This window comes from Pimephales promelas, chromosome 1, assembly GCF_988280905.1.
Source record: "Pimephales promelas chromosome 1, fPimPro1.hap1.1, whole genome shotgun sequence".
Taxonomy (NCBI): domain Eukaryota; kingdom Metazoa; phylum Chordata; class Actinopteri; order Cypriniformes; family Leuciscidae; genus Pimephales; species Pimephales promelas.
The window spans coordinates 29907119-29932731 of record NC_142769.1 but is presented as its reverse complement, the minus strand read 5'-3'; the positions used below and the strand labels follow the sequence as shown (position 1 = coordinate 29932731).

Here is a 25613-nt window from a genome sequence, read left to right as displayed (position 1 = left end):
TTAAAGTGCATATTCTACACCCATGGTTCCACCACATCCCAAAGGTGCTCTATTGGATTAAAATCTGGTGACTGTGGAGGCCATTTAGTCAACTCGTTTTCATGTTCAAGATATCAGTTTGAGATGATTCGAGCTTTGTGACATGGTGCATTATCCTGCTGGAAGTAGCCATCAGAGGATGGGTACATGGTGGCCATAAAGGGATGGACATGGTCAGAAACAACGCTCAGTTGTCTGAGCGTCTGTGCTTTCTTTGCACAATTTCGTGAAAGGTGAGTTTGACTGACAGGCGATCTGACCAATCATCCACCATTTTGTCCGACAAATCAACCAGAAAGGAGAGAATAATATTAACAATTATTTTATCTTTTACAAATTGACATTGGTGGACTTCAACTTGAAAAAATGGTCTGTATTGATGTCTTTCCGCGGTTGAAACAACATACCTTCTGATGTTAATTTATATTTATTTTGTGCTAGTTGGAAGTTCACAGTTTAAACTGAGGTACTACAGCGATCTGTTAGACACATTAAAGAGCCACTAAACAGTATTTATATTTTCTTAAAAATGTCAAAATTTGAAAGCTGAGACTTTGTTTCATACCAAAAGTAACTTGCTCTGTCTTGTCTGTTGGCGCGTTGCGAGAGTCCTCTCTGCTCCGCGATGTATTTTTCCCTATGTGAGAATGTGAAGTGGCGCGACAGCGCCATGGCTTGTCAGATGCAGCAATGTTAACTAAGGGGGGTGTGTCTTTATGAAGGGTCAATTGACCGTTTGCAAAGACCCGCCCCCTTTAGTTCCTGTTGTTATGGCCACTCTCAAGCCCCACCATGTTCTCACACAGTTTAAAATACATCACGGAGCAGAGAGTACTCTGACAACACACTGACAGACAAGACAGAGCAAGTTACTTTTGGTATGAAACAAAGTCTCAGCTTTAACTTTTTTTAAAAAAATTTTTTTAAAAAGAAATTTAAATATTAAATACCGTCTTGCGGCTCTTTAATGTGTCCGACAGATCGCTATCGCGCCTTAGCTAAAGCTGCCCGTGAACCGATCATCTCTTCCTTCTAGTTAATTTATAGCATCAAATAAACATAAATGAGCATAACGTTCCTCCAACGTTAATCTACTAACATTAACTCTCCTGACTGACTGATTGTCAGATAAAAAAGTTGGATTCAACGAATTATGATTGGTCAGATTGTTCAAACTCCCTGCGAAGGGTCAATTGTCTGTAGCCTACTGTACAAAACTCTACAAACTGAGCCTCATCTTATGCATTTCAAAGCCAAGTAAATCTTATGTTAGCTGTACAAATGATAAATAAATAAAACTTCAGACAGATGGTCAGATTTACAACTACAATCTATAGATATGGAAAGAAGTAAATGATTAATTATGTGCTGCTTAATATTGCACAAAATATGATCTGACTCTTCTGAAGTTGAGCTCCCACCAGGCAATATATCAGACATATCATTCCAGCAGCGGCTCTGACTGCTAACCATGTTTATAAATAAAACACATTCAAACAGCCCAATGATCTAAAAATACAAGTGTCAGCTGGGTTAAATCTGTCTCTGCTTATTTCTGCAATTTATATCTGGGACCTGAAAATAGTTAAGCTTCATCGAGACATGCTTATTCATCTGTTGCTAAAAGCGACACATGCGGAATAAGAGTAATAAGAGCAGAGAGCTAAAGTGGGCTGATGGGTACTGGAGGCTGGCAGAGTAGAAAATGGCTGGTACCAGGAAAGAGAGATGCAATGTAGTGTTTTCTGTGATAAAAGCTCTCTCTGAAGCTAACCGCCATTAAACATGAGAGCAATACTACACACACATTAACTTCCCAGGTGTAGTGGCCTCTCCTGTCCCTTGTAATTACCATTAGCATAAAGAGAAAATTCAGCACCCAATCTTCTCTCTTCACCTCTCAGGCTTCTCACTAAAGGCCACAGAATTACAGATAACACAAAACCAAACAAGAGCTATGAAGCCCATTAATCCATATTCAAATTCAAAAACAATTGATCCGACTGAGCTCGATTCCAATTAATGATGCTCGGTTAAATAGAAAAATAACTGGCAAGTAAATCAGACAACAAGATCCAAATTGATTGGTATTTGGATTGATATTTGCACCACAGCAATAAACATGATGGGGGTTATAAAGCATTGATCATGCAGCAGTGCTATTTTAGGACAATTTATCTAGTATTATAGCATTTATTCATATTTTGCATTTATTTTCAGATTTTCAATGTCCGCCGGTTTAATTTAAGTTCAGGTTTCAGTAATTTTATTACATGCTTTTGACATTTTCATTAATTTCTATGTGTATATGTGTGTGTTTCATCTATTTTTATTTCAGTAAGTCACGAAGGCAACAATTTTTTTTTGTTTTTCCACATAATATTTATATTTTATTTTAATTTTGCTTTATTTTAATTAACAAACACTGTTATTTTAGTTAATAACAACACTGACACTGAGACATTTAACATTCAAAATAAAGGAGGGAAGAACAATGAGTTTGAGGTAATGAAAAAAGTCTTGGAGGTAATGAAAGTTCTGGCCACGTTCTCTGACAGCTTCTTGTTGCTGTGGTGGCGCTGACACTAAATGCTGCTCTTTTGTATGTAGAGAATACATGAGCTGCACATGTAGACAGATACAGTAAGTTTGAGAGGTACATAGAAGGTTGAGTACTAGAATCTGCAGTCAGATTGAATTTATTCAAATTGGTGAGAAAAAATAATGTTTTGTGGATAGAGAATATTTTTGCTGAGAGAAGAAGCCAATATGTTAGAGCGGAGAGATAGAAAACTAACCAAGGATTGATTTGTCTTTTCATCTCAAAGACAAACCTCACCTGAGGTCAGTAATGATTTCTTACCATCAGTAACCTGTGACTCCTGAGAAGTGCTGGGCTGCTGAGGTTCATCCGGAAGGTCATGATCTGTTTGTGTCTCTGCGTTCTGTAGCCGCAAAGTCTGCGTCTGCGTCCCCTGTGATGCAACAGTGGGCGCGGGTTGTCGGGGCTGCAGACCAATCGCATTCATCAGGCCCATCTCTCTGTGTGAGCGCCAATCAGTCCTGCTGTTCCTACAAATAAGACACATCGCAAGGTCTTAAGGTGGTTCTGATTTGATCTGATATGACAGACTGTTCAATTCTGCACAGGGCCGAAGGAGCTTCAGATAGAGCAGGATATGTGTCTGTATAACTCTTTGCTAGGTAAAGCTCAAGGTTGTTTTCTTTCATAGAAGTTTAAGTCAGGACATGCTACAATGCATTTTATCAACTTACAAATGAGAAGTTGATAAAATACATTGCTGAGAGAAGCTACTTACAAATGAGAATAATACAAGAAAAGTGATTCATCTACAGGAGAAAACATTATGTGCACAATGCTAACAAACCAAACAATGCCTCCCCCAAATATTACAGACAGTTAAAAGGTTAGTTCACTGACAAAAAAAAAAAAAAAAGTATTATCATCATTAACCCACCCTTATGTTGTTCTGAACCTGACAGTATGACTTTTTTCTTCTGTGGAACATAAGGAAGATCATTTGAAGAATGTTCCAACTGTTTTTGTCCATACAATGAAACTCAGTGGGGTCCAAAACAATACTGAACCATACTGACTTTGATGATGATATTTTTTAAATATCTTCTTCTGAAATTCATACTGGTTTGGAACAACACAAGGTTGAGTACACAATTTACAATACTGGATGACCCTTGAAATGCAACTCACAACAAACACTAAACTTGTAGACAGGGTCATGAGGCATACAAAGCTGAATTATCTTTAAAATACTAATTCAATTGATAATTCAAATTTTACAGTGAAAGGAAGTAGAATTAAAAAGAAACGAATTACTAGAATTAAACAATAAATACAATTTTTAGCAAAAAAAGCAAAGTTTCCAAGATCAAGCCTAGTTTTGAAAAGGATTAAGTATGAACTATATAGACAGACAGATAATGGCAGTTGTAGACCATTATTATGATGATCATGTATTCCTAATCATGTGATGCCCACAGTCATATGCTGTTGTGTACTTCCTCTCTGAATCTGAACTGGCAATATAATGGCCATGGTTATGTTTTGAGAGGAGATCGGAAACTCCATCACAAATTTGAGTGAAGCACCGTTGCTGTAGAGTGGACTAAGATGTCTCATTAATCCACTGTGGAGAAGTGTGGCACCAACGTGTCAGATAATGAAAACCAACAACATGGAATCAGCAGTCAACACACCTCACTAAGGCTTTTTACTAAAAAAGTGTCAGCAAAACATGCTGGATTCATGGCTGCTGTGAGAAGGTCTAATTAGCAGCAGCCATGCCTCACAGCTGTGCTCTGCTATCATGCACATCCACTGAGTGACACGCTGCTATTGCCCGGACCTTGGACAGCGATTGGAGAGCTACTCTGCAATCATTCTGAACGAAGGGAGGTGAAACCTGTCACACAATAATACCATATCACAACAGAATGGATGAAATCTATAACATTTGCCAAACCAACAAAAAAAAAATTAAATGTTTTTTTTTTTATATTTAAATGTATACTATTAAATGATAATAGTTTATACTCACCCTACCCTGTCTCCACCCCTGCTGCTGCTTGTTCCAACCCCTCCACCGTTATTGATGGTGAACATTCTCTCAGAGTGTTCAGAAGTGCCGTTGCCATCTGAATGTGCATCACTGCACAGTATATTTCCATGGCCACATAGACAGACATACAAAGAAAGAGAGAGTAAGAAGTCCAGGTAAGGCACATGGAAAATGTTGCATATAGAGAAAAAAAAATATTGACCTTTCTTTAAGTTTAAACAAATTATTGAACAGTTTTTAATTCTAAGGTGAAATCCACTGGTAGTGGAGATTAAATAAAGCAAGTAAGAAGAACGGGGGACAATGCGTTACACTGTAAAAATGAATACGCTATATCTAAACAATAAAATTGTGGCAACAGATTACAAGCAATATTATTAATTAGATTGAACACGATAGAATTGAGTAATAATTAATACACATATTTCCATAAAAGTTAACCATTTAAAATGAGTAAAATGTACACAATCAAAAAAAATTAAACAAAAATATCTGAATAACAGATATTGACCCTTAAGTCATTAACTTTAAGTTTTGTTTGGCTGCTGTACCTGAGTTATAATAATAATACATTTTATTTATAACCTTCACAGGCTGAATCTTGATGTCTGCATAATTAAAAAAAGAAACTGTGCCATTTTAAGAGACAATTTTTAGAATTTATTTGGATTACAGACAGTGCTGCTATAATTAATAAAGTAAAACTAACTCCCAAGAAAGGCTCTATATGAGTTCAGTGATTCAGGTCAAATGATTGTGAAATGGTGATTATGTTAAACATAAGATCACCTTTTCTATTTGTTTAACTGGCTGTTATAACTCATGTTGTCAACTTTTTTCTTCTAAAGTGTTAGACCAGGCAAAGACCAGGAGAGAAAAAGAAAAAAAAAGCAAAGACCAGGAGACTCGGGTGTATCTTTTAAGCAGGGTTCTTTTTTGTTGTTGTATTCTCAAGTCTGCTTCATCCAAAAAATCTTACCCAAGTCTGACCTAAGCCAAAAATACCTTGTGTTCATATACCTTTCAAGGGGGAGGGGTTACATAGAGGTGGAGACACTCTGAAACAAAGCATGTTGATTCAGCTGGTTACCTGATTTCATCAGCATAACAGTGCAACTCAGAACCTTGAGATGCTAATTCAATAAGCCTGATTTAAAGACTTCTTCCTTGACATCTGTCTGTTATCCAGATATTTTTGTTTAAAACATTTTTTTTTGGTGTAAATTTTACTCATTTTAAATGGTTAACTGTTAAGGTATTAATGATTAATTACTACTCAATTCTAATTTGTTAAATTTAATCGAAATTATTGCTAGTAATCGGTTGCCACAATTGTATTGATATAGATATAACATATTAATTCTTAATTAATTGATTAATAGAAAATAAATAAACAAATATCAAAAAGAAAATTAGACAAACATCCAACGAATCAAGGTAAAGAGTAAAAAAACAACAATTCCCTCAGAAATAAAGCTAAAAAAAAAAAATAGTAAAAAAAAAAAACAAAAAAAAAAAAAACATTTTTCTTTGTCGGTTTTAAATACAGACAAAAACTTCAGCAAACACAGCATGAGAACAAAGAGCTGAGCTTAAACAACAGCAGACAGAAGGAGAAATCTCTTTTTCTCGGCTATGTCAGAGCTGTAGTTCGTTGACTGCTCATTTGCCTAGCTCAAAGAAACTCGCTATACTCCACACGGACTCCCACAATGTATCTTTGCAGCTCATTAGCATAGCACAGAGAGTCCCGTAGTTGCCGAGGCTGACATCCACTTTATCCAACCATACCGTGCACCTGTCTCAAACCAATAGTTTCCGGAGATGTTGCCTCCCAGTGGGCCTGTCCATATCTCTTTCTTACCCCCCTTATCCCTTCTACTATTCTCTCTGTCTTTTTGTTTCTTTCTCATTTCTCTAAGGGAGACTAACTAAAGGAAACCAGTTTTGAGCTGATGCTCCTTAATGGATAGGAGACAAGTTATGAAGGCCTGCTCATGGCATTCTTAAACTATCAAGTCAATATTTCCGCACTTTACAATTGATCTTGTTTCAACACATCCTAATAAGTGGCTGTTCCCCAGCATGAGAGTAGGCTGATATCTGGAACCACTGGAGGCTAATTACCAGTTTCAGTCAGATCGATCCCTCTCCCTCCGATGTCCAGCAAAAGCTGTAGTGTAAAGAGCTTTATGGGTAATGACAGAGATGAATGACAAAGCTGTGTGTGATCCATCTGCTTTCAGAGAAAGGTGAAGACATATTATGAACGTCTGTTAAATAAATGTACAGGGGATGGGACAAACAAACAGACTATATTAAAGGTGCAGTGTGTACAAATGTTCAGTATCTATTAACAAAAATGCAATATGACATCCATAACTATGGTTTCAGTGGTGTATAAAGAACTCACTTAATAATCCGTAATGTTTTTATTACCTTAGAATGAGACATTTATATCTACATAACTGCAGACACTCCCTTCTATGAAGGTCGACATTGTGACGTCACGTTTCTAACGTAGCTGACAGCGAAAAAACAGCGCTACAGAGCGCATTTCATCACTACCTTCAAAGAGAAGCAGCAGAAAGCTAGAAGCTAGCCATGAACACTGTGAGTCAGTGTTGTAGTCGAGACCACTTCACTCGAGTCTGAGTCGACACCGAGACCAGAGAGAGTCGAGTCCGAGTCAAGACCGAGTCCATATAGAGTCGAGTCCGAGTTGAGTCCGAGACCAGAGACGGTCGAGTCCGAGTCGAGACCGAGACCAGTGAGGGTTGATTACCTAATTTACTTTTATTTACTTAGAGAAATCCTTTTTTTTTTTTTTTTTTTTTTACTGAATTTACTTAGAGTTTAAAAAATATGATCAGTTTAGGGTAAAAAGGCCACATAGTAGGTGGTGTTAAAAGTAATTTTATTACAATTTGTCATGCGCAGTTGCGCACTAGAAAATCACCAATCACTGGGCGTGTCAATCAATTTAAAGAAATATTTTATTAACATACATTAATAATCATGAAATATATTTTTAATTGAACTCAAGTGGACTCGGGAATAATTCCGAGTCCTAAAAAAAAATGTTCGAGTACGAGTCAATGACAAGACCAAGACCATTAAAATATGGCCTCGAGACCGAGTCCGAGACGAGTCCGAATCTCGAGTACTACAACACTGCTGTGAGTAGTGACTTTTGAAAATATGTATTTGGATTGTTTATTTTAACTTAGCTCTTCTCCCTCGCTGTGTTATGGGTTTGCTATGTGGAGATAAATGTACTGGTAACGTTCATGAGACAGCTGTTTCTTACTCTTGTCATTGACTGTAAAACTATGTTACAGGAATCACCAACCCGTCGATCGCGGACGACAAGCAATCTTGGAAGCATTTTAAGTCGATCGCGATAAGTTTTCAAAATCAGAGAAAATCACAAGCCTATTGTGTGTAGTAATTGGTGTCTAGGGGATGCGGAGACACGCGCGCTGTTACAATCACGTCATTTTTTCCAGGCACACCTTTGGGCTCAGGCGGAGGCGTCAAGTTTAAACAAGGCTTTACACTTTAACCAGCTCAGCCACAGTAACAGCTCATATTTAGCCAGCGAAACGTGTTTCTCTGGCCCTTATGGACTATCTTGTCTGTGTGGGATTATTAAATTTTTTGTTGAAATTATATTAATCTTCTGAGTCTTTGACTGTCTGTCTGCTACACACACACTGTACAGTGACAGTCTCTTAATTTTGTCCATCCTTCTAAAATAAAATCATATCAAGTGTGAATACATTTGTGAATGTGTGAATTATGTACAAGACAAAAAACTTCAGACAGTTCTGATGTTTATGATCTCTAGCTTTCTAAAAACCTGACCTTGGGCACTCTACAACTTAAGCCAGAGGTTGTGGGTGATAATAGCCAAAAAAAAAAAAAAAAAAAAAAAAAAAAAAAAAGCACATTTGAGAGAGAGAAAAAAAAATATGCTTTTAAGGCACTGGTGTCATACTGTTTACAGCATGCTTGCGGAAGCTGCTCAGGCACTTTATTTTGATGGTCCCTTTAACACATTCTGACTAAGCATTGCACCTACACGTTTACTAACCCTTATTAGAGTGTTATTAAAGTATTATTAAACTTGTAGGGTTATAACGTTTGAATAAGTTGACATGTACTTGCAAAGTTACGTATAGTTAGTAGAACGTCTGTTGGAGGACCATCACAATAAAGAGTTAGCAGATATTTAGCAAACAGTGAATTAATACTCTAATGCGAGTTAGTTCACGTAGTTGCAAAGTCACATAGTCAACAGAATGTTCAAAGGGAATCATCAAAATAAAGTGTTACCGAAAAGCCAATGGCTAACTGAAGATCAGTCAGCGGAGCTCTGGAAAGAAATGCCACCAAAATGACTATGACACTTATTTATTAATTACAACCCAGGACAGAGATGGGAAACGCAACATGGATTTGAAGGATGACATGAATGACTGTGCTTCATGCTATGTCAGAGTTACTGTAATTATGAGATTCCAACAAGTAAAATGCATTCCCATGTTCTTAGAACTTGTAATTACAATTTGTAAACTCCAACTTGTGTCACCTGGGTGCAGCAACATCATGTGGAAACTCAGAAATGGCAGCAAGTTTAACTTAACTTTAAGTAAAATAAACTTGTAAGCAGTTATTTCACAATATTTAACAATTCCTATAATTAAATATTATTAATATAATAATAATGAAAGCATACATGGAAAGAACAAAACAAAGTCCTGCTAAAACTGTGTTTATTAGTAAGGTACTTGAAAAACAAATAACATCTGTTATTTGTCGTATGGCGGTTTTGTATACACATTACTCAGATTTATTTCCGTGTTAATAGCGTTGCCATAGAAACGCATAATTCTGAGTCAGAGGACCTGAACATCTCCAAGTAGAATGTTCCAGGTTATCATCTAATAATTATGGTAATTATGAAATGGCTTGACTGCAACATAAAGCCTTGTTGTAAAAAAAATAGACTGGGAAAACAGAAATGATAACAACTATACAAACAAAAAAATATCTATTATTGTTCTGAATTTATTTACCTAATATTCTGATGGAAACACGTACGTGGGAGTAGTCACTATCTTTAATTTTGTGTTGACCAGTGTCAAACAAATATTTGTGATTAACAAATTGTCTGTTTTTCCCCAAGGCACAGTATAAGCCTAATACATTTTTACTTTTACTGTATTAAATTTATTTATTTATTTTTACATTTTACGTGGAAACAACAAAATTTAACATGCCCATATGATTATGAGAACTTTAAACCATTACTATATGGAGTAGTTTCTCTTTGTGAACTTTTTGAAGCATCAAAGTGGTAGTTGCATGTCACTGGATGGACAGAAATCTCTCTTATTTCAACAAAAATTGGAATCAAAGGTCAACGGTTAGCCTGAATGGCAGCACATTGTGACATGCAATGTAAGCTCTAGTGTTGCACGGTATACCGGTACTATGGTAGTAATACGATACTAATGCAGCAAGTACACTATTTAAAATGTTCATTTGATCATGCATATCAACACAAACATCACAAGTGTCTTTTTGAGTGCTGCTGCCTTTCTGCTGTGCCCTGTGTAGTAAATGCTATCTAGAATTCTCGTCCTATATATTGAGCATTTCCAGATGCTTAAGCTCATTTTGCAATGAGACATTGCAGGTTGTTGTTTGCGCTGCGGTTTATTAGGAGACGGGATCTGAAAAGATAAAAAAATTAGCTGCTCATGCATCACTTTTCAATATCATAAAATCTTTATATAAAAATTAATTCTCATTTACATTTTACATTTATTCATTTAGCAGACGCTTTTATCCAAAGCGAATTACAAATGAGAACAATAGAAGCAGTAAAACTAACAATAGGACAGGTAAGTGGTTTAACCCCTCTCAGTTTAACTTTAGTGCAGGTTTTTTTTTTTTTTTTTTTTTTTAAAGAAGAGAAGAGAAAGTGTTAGTACTACTGAATCAAGTGCTGCCGAAAAAGATACGTCTTCAGCAGTTTCTTGAAAATGGCTATTGACTCAGAAGCTCTGGTCAAATGAGCAACATACAAATTCTCAGTTTGTCTGTTGCTCATTTGACTACTTCTGGAATAGGTGAAATGGTGTGGTATCTTTCAGGAGTTATAAAAAAAATTAAGCACATGAGACAGGAAAAGCAAACTTCATCCATCTCGTTTACTCATTTACTTCTGTTGTCACACACGTTACGTCAGAACACTTTTCAAAATAGTAGTCAAAAATACAATTCACTTATGAACAAATTTCAGATATACCAATCTTCGATCTTCCGCAGATCTAAGTAACATAGTCTTTTAACCAACTGGGCTTCTGTATTGACTGGGCTTCACTCTCATACCACTATACCTTATATTTAGGTATAGTGGTATGAGAGTGTGTGAAGTGAGCAGTGTTCTCAACTCTGTTGATGTGCATGGATATGCAGTGAGATGGGAAGCAATCCATTTCTTTCCATCACTAAAAACACAGTACCCACCTAAAAGCTTTTGGGAACTGTGAGATGATCAGTAAACCTTCCGTGTCCCCTTAGGAACATGCAAGGGCTTCCATACCCTTACTTTTACCCCCCTCCTGGAAACAAGGAGTACGAGCCATAGAGGATCTGAAGTTTCCATGGCTGATGTTGCAAATGGTCATTTGGACAGTGTATTTGAGCACAGGGTTAAACCTCTCTGCAGCACCATTAGCTGCCAGGTGTAATGAATATTCTTTCTTTCCAGAAAAGCATAGAAAGCAGCAGACATAAAATAAACACCATTATCAGTAACTATACTCAATGGATTTCCATGGCGGCTGAAGACTGACGACCGAAACCAAACCACAGAATCAGTATTGACAGTGTGAGTGAAGGAGACCTCATAATCAGTTAATGTTATAGCAAACCTGCAGTAGGATGCAGCAGTATCAAATGGCACGACAATATCCAGAGCCACTTTTTGCCATGGTCCAATTGGCAGCAACACCAGCTGGAGAGGAGCAGGATGTGACTTGACAGTTTGGTCATTGAGCTGACACACGTGGCAGAAACGGACAGCATCCTGAACCTGAGAATCCATTCCTGGCCACCAACTGAGATCATGAAGACGTTGTTTAGTTCTCACCTTTCCCTGATGTCCTTTGTAGGCTACGGAGACCAGCACAAATTGAAGAGCTGCAAGTGCACTTGCAACAGCTGCGAGTCTCGGAGGACAAAGTTGTCCTTGAAGGGTTAGTTCAACCAAAAGATAAAATTATTTCATAATTTACTCACCCTCATGTCATTCCAAACCTGTAAAACTTTAGTTCATCTTCGGAACACAAGTTAAATCAGAGAGAATCTGATTTTTAATGAGATTTCTGTCCCTCCATTGACACTTACAGTAACTACCACTTTGATGCTTCAAAATGTTCATAAAGAGAAACTAATCCATATAAATTGAGTGCTTTAGTCCAAATTTCCTTTAATTTAGACTTTTATTCACATATAAACATTCATCAACACACATCAGTTATTGTAAATGGAAGCTCAATCATGCTTGCTTGAAGTGCCAGAAGGGTTCAGACAATAAAAAGGAGAGCACATGGTACAAAGAAACAAACATGACAAGCCATGTGCTCTCACCAAATAAAACAAAAACATGCGCACATGACAAACGAACACAGTCACAAGCCATGTGCTCAAACAAAAAAAGGCAAGAAAATGCACCCCATGAGAACACTCACAAAACATAAAACATAACACACAAGCACGCAGCTGATGAAAACACGAACAGCGTGCTACACAGACACGACATGAGCGCCTGGACAAAGGAAACATACAGTAAACTAAGCCCTCAAAAAAACACAAGAGTCCATGGTGAGTGATCAAACACACAACCAGTGTGCTCACACAAGAGACAAAACTAGAGCATGAATGTCCCCCGACACAGAAACGGAACCAAAATACATGAGGGCCCGGATCCAAACGCCATGCTCAGAACATGAAAAAAGGTATCCGGTCAAGAGCGCACGGCTCGAGCACACTCGAAACCACTCGAAACACTCGAAGTTTCATTCGAGCTCTGTCACAAAATCAAGAATAAACCACACTGATAAAAACAAAAGTAAATTCAATATTAGTACTCAATAGGGGTTATGCGCAACATTCTTCCGGGTTCTACAAAACGGGTATAACTACTTCCGGTCGTCAGCTACTGAGGTAAACACAGCGTAGTAATGGCGACATTTATAGTCGGTGTACAGGAGCTACCCATTCTATCCATTTCAGATGTACATCAGTCTTGCCAATCCAGAGTCCTAAATACTCGGTTAGACAAAGGGTTTAAGTTTTACGCCTCATTTATTCATGATTATGAAGCTATGCAAGACAGTGGTGTCTTCTTAACCCATAGTTAATTTCCCCCGACACAGAACAGATCGGCACACAACAAAAACTGCTGTTCGGATGTTCTCGTTTCTGATACTACAGAGTTCGTGACATTTTATTTAAAATAGAAATAAGAATTGTATTATAAAAAGGTGAAAATTAAAGGATTAGATCACCTCAAAATGAACATTTCCTGATAATTTACTCACCCCAATGCAATCCGAGATTTTCATGTCTTTCTTTCTTCAATGGAAAAGAAATTACTTTTTTTGAGGAAAATATTTCAGGATTTTTCTCCACTTCATGTGCAACATGTTGAATGCAGTCCAAATGAACGCGCCAGGCATTATGGCATCACGGTGGAAACGTCACGCGTCACGTCATCTATCTAAGTGATCTGTCTGTGTACTCCGGTTCAAAAGGGCAGGAAAGAGCGAAACATTTTCTCACCCAACTTCAAAATCGTCCGACATCTTTGTTTTAATTTAAAATTTGAGATTTTATATATATATTTATTTCGTGACTTTTCCAACGTGATGACGTAATACCTGGCGCGTCGCAGACCAGCACAAGACGAACAATTGTGGTTACAAAAAGTATAAATGTTTATTTTTGTAGGATATGGACGATCGTTTCGCTATATAAGACCCTATTCCTCAGCTGGGAGCATGCACAGCCCTTTGAAGCTCTTCAAAACCCTTTTAAACTGCATTGATTTGGACTTCAACATGTTGCTTGAAGTCCATTATGTGGAGAAAAATCCTTAAACGTTTTCCTCAAAAACATTACATTTCTTTTCCACTGAAGAAAGAAAGACATGAACATCTTGGATGGCATTGGGGTGAGTAAATTATCAGAAAATGTTCATTTTGAGTTTAACTAATCCAGTAAGTTACCTAGAGATCATCTAACCACTGCAAACCGGAAATGCTTGCACCCGTTTTCCGGTTCGAACGCTGGGCGCTCGGCATAACCCCTATTAAAGTGTGTAGAAATGAAAAAGTAAATATCACCTTTACAAAATTAAGTACAATGACTTTTCTGATACTGGTGTTCCCAATCATGCACTGGGCTTTTGAATAATTAGTGAGGTTGATTTTTCACTGTTTTCCAGCTGTATTTACACTGTTTTATCATTGCTTTTGTTGTTAGGGTTAGTAAATTGCAATTTTGTGACATTTTGAGTTAATTTTCTACTTAAAATGACACATTCAAACACAAAAATGATCCACCAAATGTTACCGTCATTCTGTATTGTCTACCAAGTGTTGAGGTCTTTGCGTTCACATGATGTGTAACTTCAGTAACACATAATTACTTATGTGAATGATATGATGATACATTAGAAGTGTGGTTTTATTCCCTTATAACATACTGTTCAATGAAATGTATGGAAGAAGAGGACATTTCAACAAAATAGGTAGGTATTACTCAATCTTTTACTAACCAAGTTAAAATTACTTATTTTCATCATTTACGTTGACTTAACTTAAATAAGCAAGAGTTTACTTAATTCTTAATAATTTATGTGAAGTTTACTTAAAAATATGCGTGTGAAATTTATTTAAAAATAAAATTGTGCAAAAACTTGCCAAAGAAAAATCAAGTAAATTTTACTTATTGCTTTTTTCAGTGACCACAAAGTGACAGAACATCGGCAGTTTGAGCTTCCGCAAGAACCAGTAGCCATGTTTCCATTGTCGGGCCACGGCTTTAAACGAGTCGTGCCGGGCTAAAAGCCCTGAGCCTGTAGCACCGAGCCCCAAACACACTGCATTTCCAGAAGTGTGTTTTGTCGGGCAGAAGCTCCACAGCGCTTCACTAAAACACGCCCGTAACACGCCTCTCTGGAACAATGTCACACAAACCCATCATTTTATCAACAAATGGAAGTTTTATCAGAAAACTACTCAGAAAGAAATCACTGGAAACATTGTGATCGCAAAACAAACATGATAAAAGCGACCTTTTGCTGGCATTTTTGTTGTTTACTTTAATATTTCAAACCCAAAAATCGATGTTTTACCACAGGTTTACAATAAAAAGTGATAAATTGATCATAATTAATTTGTGTAAAAATTGCACATTAGTCACACAGAAATAAAGTAGCTTACCGTTAGATCTATTTCGAAAAAATAAAGAGGACAGACTTACTTATTCAGTTGCATCTGTTTCTGTTTATTTGGTAGCTTCAGGACATATTTACATCACATTTAGAAAGAATGATAATTTCTACAAATATGCCACCAAAAATATGACCTGATAAGCTTTAGCACTCTTTCCCAGTAGGCTACAGTTATATTTTAAGTCAGAGAAACAGAGGAAGCTCCCGAAAAAAAAGTTGCTCTATTTTATGATAGTTCAGTTTAAAGAGACGATAAAATAAAAACATGATTATGATCGCTTTTATGATTTGACTGATATCTTCAAGTGAATACTTCAAGTATTTCCCATAATGGTTGGCGTGCATAGTCTTTTGCGTCGTGTTGAAATATTTCTACCTTATACAGTGATCAGAATTTACATCGGATCACAAACAGAAGGCACTCAAACATGAAAGTGAGTTTTAAAGGGTAAATTATTTTAAGTCTTTAATGCTGATGTTAGCTTACGTCTCCCGGCTCAGGTAAACTCCGCCTCTGTTCATAACCACTCCTATAGCCCGAGCTGGTCTGCTTTGAACCAAGGTATTTGACTGGCCAGAAAACCCTGGCCATTGGCCTCGAGGAAACCCTGACGAGGCCTGATCAAGCCCCCGGAAGTGACAGTGGAAACTCGACTAGCCTTGGCACGCACTAGCACTCCCGCTTTTGGCCAAACAGTGGAAACGCGCCTAGTGAGATTGTTTATTTGTGAATAAAAACCTAAATTAAATCTAAAAAGTAACCTCTCAACAGCCCACACATGCTAGTGCTTCCTTTTCCACCATGGCATATTTACGCTCAGCAGTAGACAACGTACGTGATGCAAAGGCCAGTTTGTTCAATGCCTTCCGGGCTGACCTGAGAAAGTGTGGCTCTGACTTTTTCCAGGTAACAACAATTGGTGAAACCCCTGCAGAATCATCAATGCTTTCCATCACCTTAGCTGCTTGCAGGTGATTCAATTCTTCTGACACAGATGGTAAAGTTTTTGGCACACAAGTGTGACCCTTTCATCCAGCTTTACGCGGTGAATAAACTTTTAGCACAACCGAAAGATTTAGCACAATTTTAACACATCTAAACTAAAGTACACTGAAAGACTGGCAGAGGAGAAGCAGGCACAAGAAGGGCATTAGGAGGAAGGACTTGATTGTTTTCAATCCTCACATGCACTGCATGTGGTCCCTCCCCATGAGAGGTGTCCCTTTGTCCACAATGAAGAATGGAATGGTCATGCTGACAAACATCCAGGGTAGATATGCAAGACCCACTGTCAACCACCAAATTCACCACACAAGTCAAAAGTAGACATATAGTGGTCACTGTGCTTGTAATACTTGCTGAATATTCGGTGTACAGTACAGTAATTCTGGTAATTAAATTTCAAGCCCTCGCATGTGTTTAATTGCGCTGATCGGCACAGTTTAGCATAATGTCCAATCTTTTTACACTTTCTGCATGTTGCAGTTGCAGTCGGGCAGTTCACAGCATTAGATAAAGTGAGCCTCCAATCCACAGAGAAAGCATGCCTTCCACTTGCCCATCTAAGCAGAATTAAGAGGTGCTTGTGACTGTTGTCTGTCTAAGGCACCGCTTGTACGGGGGGGTTAACTTGGTGGGAATATGAAATGGAGTTAGCCTGATCAGCAGCAGATTCAATCTGGCTTGCTATCATAAAAGCTCTGTTCAGTGTAAGATCAGATTCTAGTAAAAGTCTTCTCTCACATATTAGTGGAATAAGCACATTCTACTAACTGATTGTGAATCATTTTTGTCAGTACTGGACAAGCAGCTCTTGCAAATCAGCAATGTACTGCATAACTCTCTCGTTAGGTGCCTGACAACGTCTACAGAAGGTGTGGCGTTTAGCTACTATGTAGCTTTTGGCACGAAGTAGGCTTTCAATGTATATCTGCATCCTTATACTCTGCACCTGTGTTAGGCAATGAGTAGAAAATCCATTGTCCCTGAGGCAGGGAGGCAGTACAGCTCTCTGTCTTTCGTTCAGTCAGGCATCCCTGGTAATAGGGATGTGAAAGTGAGGAAATATTCTCACCGGTTAATAACAACACTGGACAGTAACAGTTCAACAGCTCATCTTCCATAGGAATAACTAACTAGAAACAAACAGCATTTTTTTAGACCAACTATAGCGAAAAAATATCTAATCCTCAATGCCAATTTGTGGTATCTGTCAGGAGTAATAAAACAATGAAGCACAAGAGACAAGAGTAGCGAACTTCATCAATCTTGTTTACTCATTTACTTCTGTTCTCACACACAGTACATCAGAACACAACACTTTTCAAAATAGTAGTCAAAAATACAATTCATTAATGAACACAACAAATGATTAGTTTCTAGAACCATCTTTGCGATGACATATTAAATCCTATTCAGCGGCATTTGCACTTGGTTTTTATCAATCCTTATCATGTGATTTTAACATTTATACTGCCCTCCAGTCAAAGTTGGAAATTTCAAGCTGTGTGGGGAAATAAATGCTTCTGTATGAGTTCTTGTTTTTTTATCTATGATAATTTAGCAATATCACACAAGCAAGAGTTCTGTTTTTAATAATATCAGAACGATTGGAAATGTGATTGATTTTATACAACAGTTCAATTAACAAAAAGTTCATATTAAATCACATACAGTAAGAAAAAAAAAACATTGTCACTATTTATTTACGCTTTATTTACCAATGAAAATGGTTCTAAAAAAGCAGAATTGTAGCGTTTCTCTGAGCAACAGTGTTTTGTTTCTGAATGAATCTGTGTTTTTAAATAAAGCCATTCATTCAAAAACGCTGAGCATATCAATGCATATAACTACTGTTCCCAGAAGGAGGGAATCAAGGTACAACACATGACTATGGGATATTGCGCTCTTGTGCCATTTGCTATAGACAACTTTATTCACGCCTGAAAGGTCAATGACACATGACCATGTGGGCGGGGTTACCAGCCAGTCCAGCTCTTCACAGAGCCTCCAACTGTGAGGGGCTCAGAGGTTCTGTACCTCACTTTCACTTTCCTCCTTCTGGGAACAGTGGTTACATGTATAACTCATCGTTACTATTCAGTCAGTCACTCTATATAACATACATTGACACCCCGTAAAGTCGCTGAACTAAACGCAAGGGACAAGCATCTCCACATACCCCCTTTTTAAGGGAGTGGGGAGTTGGAAAACACAACAAAAAGCTGGTGAAACCAATGCGCTTTGCTGATGCCAGTACCAACAACAGGGCAGCCTTAGATTCAAGGATTCATAATCAGGTCATGATGGCACCATTATATTTTGTAATGACCCAAAAAACGGGTGGAGAACGGGCACTTGAAAAATAGATAGTGCACATGTGCCGAAGGCATCTTTCCACCCACGCAACCAAGGAGCATACTTTGAAAGGCAACCATGCGTGAGACATTAAATTGATTAATGCAAGTGCACTGTATTGTAGCTACATATTGTATCTGCCTCCTGGCTGGGACAGAAGGTCCCTACATAGAGAAATACACCACGGTGTCCTTATGGTGTCACATTCCATGTCTTTGCTGACCAACAAGAAGCCACAAAACTCAGTGACAGGCCCGAAAACAATCCCAGATTTGTGCCAGTATTCGAGAGCGCAAATGCCAGTCCAGTGGAGACCGCAGGTTTGCGCCATATCAAATAAAACTTCACCTCGAAAGAGACTTCAGAATATTTTCTGTGCCCCGGGTGGACTGTGGCAATATGCATTGAGCAAGTCCACCGATGCAAGTCAATATCGAGGATGCAGAGGGCAGAACATGTGACATACTGCACTTTCCCTAGTCTTCAAGAGTACTTTTGCAAACGTTGGCGCAGAGCCCAACTGTGAGGTTAGCGGTCCAAGTGCATTTTGATTGTTTCAATGAGAGGCATTGTGTTGAAATCAATGAGAGGCATTGTGTTACTGAACACACATTTTCCTTTATTGACAACATACTTAAAACTGAACCCGCTTTCAAAGCAACGAGAAGCCTACCATAATAATGTAGTCATGTGCTTTCAACAAAATTAACTTATTTCTAAATAACAGTCAGAATTCCTCTGACAAATATCTGAAAAACAAAACATATAATTACTCTGGGAAAATCAATCTGTAAATTAAAAAATGTCCATTTTTCCAAATTTCCAAACATATTTCATGCATACTGTATGCGGTCATATGTTTTTCAACAAAAACAAATTTCTCTTTTGACTGCTTAACAGGGGTTGATGTAGCATTATCTGACGACGAACATGGATCACTCAAAAGTGTTTGTCGATGTGTTACTGACAGCGGCCAATATGTTTTCTACATAGCTTCTTACATTATACCACAATGTTCTTGTCTACCTGTTTCAAAAATGTGAAGTAATTGGAATATTTCCATTTGGTAAAACTGCCACTTAAATTCAATATTGGTTTATGCAGAACTGTTGAACTAATTTACAGTATGTAACACAAGTACATTATAAGTAACTGTAATTAAATTACCTAAAAATGAACAGTAATCCTTTACTTTACCTTTTCAGGGGATAAGTATGGAGTCACATGCCGATTTGGGTTGATTAGGGCAGGGTCTGTGCCTAATTTCGACCCCCTGCTAAAATTATTACCCCCCTCGTTGAAGTCAGTACCTAATTGCCTAATCCCAACCCTGCCCCTAATCCTACCTCCTCTCCCACAACTAATCCTAAACCTACCAATGCTACGGGGTAATAATTTTCTTTCTTTTTTATTCAAGCAAGTAGTTTTAAAACAGGTGCTACAGCGGTGGCTGTTACTGGCTATTTAAATCTAGCAGGTATGATGTCTCGCAAATACAACAATGCTGGTAGTGACTGATTCTGTCAGACCAATCAGTGATCTGCAATTTGTTCACATCACATTTTAGTATTGGTACGGTACGCTTGGAACCTCAACTGAGGTGGTACCATTTAAAGCAAGCCGAAGCGAGCCGTGCAGTACCGTATCATGCAGTGGAAAAGTGTCATAAGAGCAGCCGCGGTAACCTTGTCGTGAACAATACATCAACACTCTTCGGCCTCAACAGTCAACACGATTGTCCCAACTCTCTATTGCCTCCAAAAACGGCGATCACAGCATCTGGATCAGCACCTGAAAACAGGAGTGGACCGTGTGTGGCTGCTGCCCCGCCGAGCACATGCTCAAGTGTGTACCGCTCAAGTGTGGAATGATAGATCTGCCGGCAGTGCACATACTGTATGCATTGGGGTTGGAGAGATCCAGCCAAGGGTGGACAATTCCAAACACACTAGACAGTGCTCTTGAGTATACAATAAACACCCATATGACATATGGGGCGAGACCTTATGTTCTCTTTTATGCCTTTTCCTTCAATATGGCGTTTTTGGACATTTTGTTTGAGAAAAGTTTATTAGCCCTTCGTTAGCAAAGCTAAACTTGTGCTAAAACATTCTCTTTTCTGCCTTAGTTTCAACAAGAACCACCACGTGGGCTTTTCTTCTCATAAAAATGCGGCGCGATGGTGTTCTAGCAGCACAATGAGGAGCTGAAGAACAAAGGGAAATAGTGCATGTAACTGCATTCATATGCTGTGGGCGGGTAACCCACAGCATATAAATCCGGATATAAATGTTGTCATGCACAATTGGCCTTTCAGGAGTGAATAAAAGTGTCTCTTTAGCAAATGGTGCAAGAGAGCGATATAACATAGTCATGCGTTGAACTGAGTGAACTAATTGAATGGGAACAGTTACTTTACTTTCACTCAGCCATTTTGAACAAATCAAATAAATGATTCAGCGACTCAATCATTAAGGCTACGTTCAGACTGATTTTAATGTGGAATGGTCAAATTGGTGGTTTCGATGTAAACACCCCTTTTTCTCATTAGCTTTGCGGTCAGTCTTGGGTTTTTTGAAGATATTTATTCTGCTGTACAGCACAATGTTCAACTACTGTTGTTTTTATTGTGCTTTATAAATAAAAGTTGATTGATTGATTGATTGAGACTGTAAGTCCAAATCACATGTAGTACAAAATTTACAAATCCGTTTCAAGCTACATTCGTATGTGGTTTGAAATCATATTCAAATGGCATTTCTGGAAATTCGTTTCAATCTGACACCTCTGATCGCATTTCGCGCGGTTTATGTTACTGCCTCACGCTACATAAAACGTAAACGTCAGACATCTTTAAAGGAAACAAGCTGAAAATCTCTGCAGAAACAAGGGTGTGTTGTTGCAAAGTGCCGGATGAGCAGAAAATGACGATATGTTTTATATATGTAACGGATACAAGTATTAAAACTGTTAGAGACAACAGCATGGAATAAAGCCACATATACCAGCCTCCTATGTTTCTGCTTCTGCCTAGTAGTAGCCCTCACATCATCATGCTGTAAATAAGAACATCTGTATTCATTGCAAACCCCATCCATGTTGCGGTTGTTGTTTTTGACGTATACCTGTCAACGCAACGTCATTGCCATAGAAACCAATGCAGATATTCCGCAAAACCAAAGAGCTGCATTGACACACAAATCAGATCTGAACTGTTGCGATTCAGTGTGGACGTCAATAATTTTAGATCAGATTCCAACCGAATTCACAAATAATCGGATTTGGACTTGCAGTCAGAACTAGCCATCTATGGCAGTTTTAGTTTCTCATTTAAAAATCCATACAACCATTTAAAAAAAAAAAGATTGTATGAATTTTATGGGTTACTGCCGTGTTCGTTTTGTGTGGTTTTTGAAGAATCAACTTTGAGAGACCGATCCATTTGCATTACTCACAGGAATTTTTTTATTTCTTTAAAAATCTCAGTTTGTGTTAAACAGAAGAAAGAAAGAAAGTCAAAGGTATCTGGGATTGCATAAAGGTGTGTAAATAAAATGATCATTTTTGGGTAGAGTAAATAAACGGTTCTTTATGGTGCCGAAAACTGACTCCCCTGCTTCTCTCTACACACAGGAAAAAAAGACTTGACAGATCACATTTAATGACATTTCTTTACACGCTTAAATATCAGTTATTTAAATGGCAAAAAGTGATTTAAATTTAAAATACACAGTTACTGAATTTCTCTCATAATTGCAATTAGACCAAATAACCGCGATCAGATGATTAATCAACAATTGTTTTAGGCCTATGTGGTAGTCCATTAATGACTGTCTAATAACACTAAGAGAGATCATTCATGACTAAAGTCACAACTAAAGCGATTGGGCTTTTTGGTGTCAAAGCCAAACAATATTATCTGTCTCTGAACACTGGACACTGAGTACATAATCTATAAATACAGTAAGTTTGTGCCCTGAGTTTGTGTATGGTGCATTTTCTGCTTTCTCTAATTAGCAAAACTGTTTGCATTAATGAAGTGAGAGCATGATTACATTAGAGAAACAATGTTTGTGTGGCAATGTGGGCTTTTTGTATCCACAGTAACCTTGAGGATAATTATGACAAACTTGCAGAAAAGAAACATTCACAGCCAAGCAAATTATACAACCAAATACAGTGGAGGGAAATTATCCTTGAAGTGAATTAATTAGTGTCTGTTTCGTTAACAGACACCAAACGCTTGTAGGAAAGCTTCTTTTAAAACTGCTGAAAAACTGACAAAACCAAGAAGGTATTTGAGATGTATGACATTCATTTACATAAACATTAAACAGTGCAGTTCTCACCCAGAAAACAAAAACAGATGGGCAAAGCAGTGGAAAGACATTTCAGAACAGCCAAACATTATTATACGCACACCATATATGCCATTGCAATCTGTTTTATCATGGTTAACATTACGGATCATTTCTCATTTGTTGATGACCCACATGCAGATGAGTAAAGTGCTGATTATATTTGACAAGCAATTATCTTGAGTCCAGCAGAGTTAAAAAAAAGAAAAAAACAATTCTTACAACAGCACTTTTATTCTTTAATGCAACGAAAAAGGAAAGAAAAAGTGATTTATGACTCGCAAAGAGGGCTGAGTGAACTATGAAGGGATGGATAGGAGACTCACACAGGTCTGCAGATGACCAGATCTCCTTTGTTGGTTCCATAAGCAAGCCCAAGCCCCGGTTCTGGCAGCCAACGTGCAGAATTTATACTGACATGTCTCCGCTGGTCTGGGGCCATTGGATACACCACATCAAACACCCTCTGAAAAACATACAAGAACACACCTGTTTAACCAGTCCCACAGCCCTCTTAGTACTTTCACTCATTCTATCAGTCACCAGAACCTCCCATTATCCTCTCCGCTGTAGACTGCAGTCTGTGTCAGATATGACAAGCACTGCTAGCATAACTGAGGAGAGGCTAAACTGTGAAAAGTCAAATCTCCTTCTCCAAAGTACTCTTTCTCTTTTCTTCCGATCCATTCCCCTGTCCCTGTCTGTCAGCCTTGGCATACTACTTACACTCCACTGGCTCTAGAAAAAAGGACAAAAATAGGACAAGTTCATGTCTGCCAGGGAAAGAGAAAGCGGTCTCATTCATCTGCAGATGAGTGATCAACAGACAAACTCTTTCTCTCTCACTTTACCCTAGACGGAGAAAATTCAGGACAAGGATAAAAGCCACAAAGTACACTGTTCAAACAGTGTATTTAAAGAAATAGTTCACTTCAAAATGAAAATTATGTCATCATTTACTCACCCTCAAATTGTTTCAAACCTGTATGAATGTCTTTCTTCTGCTGAACACAGGAAGATATTTTGAAGAATGTCGGTAACCAAAAAGTTGATGTACCCCATTAACTTCCATAGTAGGAAAAAAAAATACAATGGAAGTCAATGGGGCACATCGACTGTTTGGTTACCGACATTCTTCAAAATATCTTCCTGAGTTCAGCAAAAGAAAGACATTCATACAGGTTTTAAACAACTTGAGGGTGAGTAAACGATGACAGAATTTTCATTTTGAAGAGAACTAATACTTTAAAGGAAGAAAGACCACATGGGCATATAAACAGCATTATAAGCTTAAATATTAAGTTAAATATTACACTGCTCATAAAACAACTAACTGCAAGTTTTCAATCTAAAAAATCTAATATGTAATCACATGTAAGCACTACTAGAGAACATTGGCAGGTACTGTAAATGGCATGACCAGTAACGTTACTATTCTATGAAATTGATTACTACATAAAAAAAAAAATTAATATGTACAAAAAGTTGTTCAAAGCTGGAGACAGAGCCTTGGGCTAACCTTTGTTCATTTTCTTTCTCTCCGCACTCCAGTGTATAATTAATGCTGGTAATAAGCAGACACATTAACAATGCTGATATATTAAATTCATTCATTAACTACCATATGAGTAGTCAAATAAACAAACAAAAATGCCTACTCTAATAAACAAAGACAATCAAATCACATAATATAAAATGATGAAAACTAATGAATAAACATACTGTGAATGAGAAACGTCTCTATAAACAAACAACCAAAAAAGGTTAAATGTATTAAATGTGCTGTTTCTATAGTTACAGCTGAAATGAGGCACACTGTGAGGACGTTGCTATGGCAAATGTATGTAGTGGTTAATATGTATTTTGCACCAGTCCACGTTTTCCCCCGTGATTCATAGCAGAAGCCTGTTGTCGTTTTTACGGTGCTGGTGTTTTACATTCACATAGTATCATTCAATACATTCATTCAAACATTCATTAAATATAGATATATTTGAATTTCTTAAAAATAAATCAGTTGTACACTTTACTACATGTAACAGTGTACAGAAGCCCTAAGAGGCCTTGTGTTATTTTTTTCTGCCTTGTGTTCTTATTGTGACCTACACTTAAAAAGGTGTTTTTTTTTCTTTTCTTTCTCACAAAATCTTGAATTTTAGATTGTTCAACAGCATACACAGAACCTGAGCTCCTACTTTAACTTAATCTGACAGTTCAAATGGTTTTGGTTCATGCAGCTTCTATGGTGATGTTTAAGGCCTCCATAAGCAGTACAAGAAACTTACAGAATACAGACAAGTCTCATTTCAGTCTCACATTCAATGCAGAGAGAAAATTTAAAGCTGCAGTCTGGTGTTTGTCGCCATCTCTGTTCGAAATCTGCAATTGCAGTCATTCGCGGAATTATCAACTTTACGTGAGCTGTGCTTCAACACCCTCAACACAGCACAGCGCAGATGAACACAATGTTTGAGGAGAGTGTGAGGCTGTCAATCCCCACGCCGGTGTGGATACTGACATTCAGAATAACAGATTATTATTTTTGGAAGTATGACCAACATAAGAATTTTAACCGGAAAATGTGTCATCTAGTAAGAAACTTCCACTTTTGTTCTGGCTCTGACATTTCAGTAAATCGCGCTGATTAAATCTAATAATCGCTTATAAGTTATCATGTCAAGCAAAACCATGCAAATTATACTTTGTTCTCAAATTGTTAATGTTAA

The 25613-nt window shown here is 37.7% G+C and overlaps 1 protein-coding gene across 2 annotated transcripts in view; it reads right to left on the bottom strand.

Moving 5' to 3' along the window:
* ambra1a (autophagy and beclin 1 regulator 1a) overlaps window positions 1-25613 on the bottom strand; it is a 92527-nt gene that overhangs the window by 12800 nt on the left and 54114 nt on the right. For both annotated transcript variants that reach the window (XM_089129450.1, XM_089129449.1), the window contains 3 exons: window positions 23214-23353; window positions 4617-4727; window positions 2903-3111 (listed from right to left, as the gene is read on the bottom strand). In XM_089129450.1, the coding sequence (XP_088985576.1) occupies window positions 2903-3111; window positions 4617-4727; window positions 23214-23353 (460 nt within the window). The remainder of the gene's footprint in view (window positions 1-2902; window positions 3112-4616; window positions 4728-23213; window positions 23354-25613) is intronic.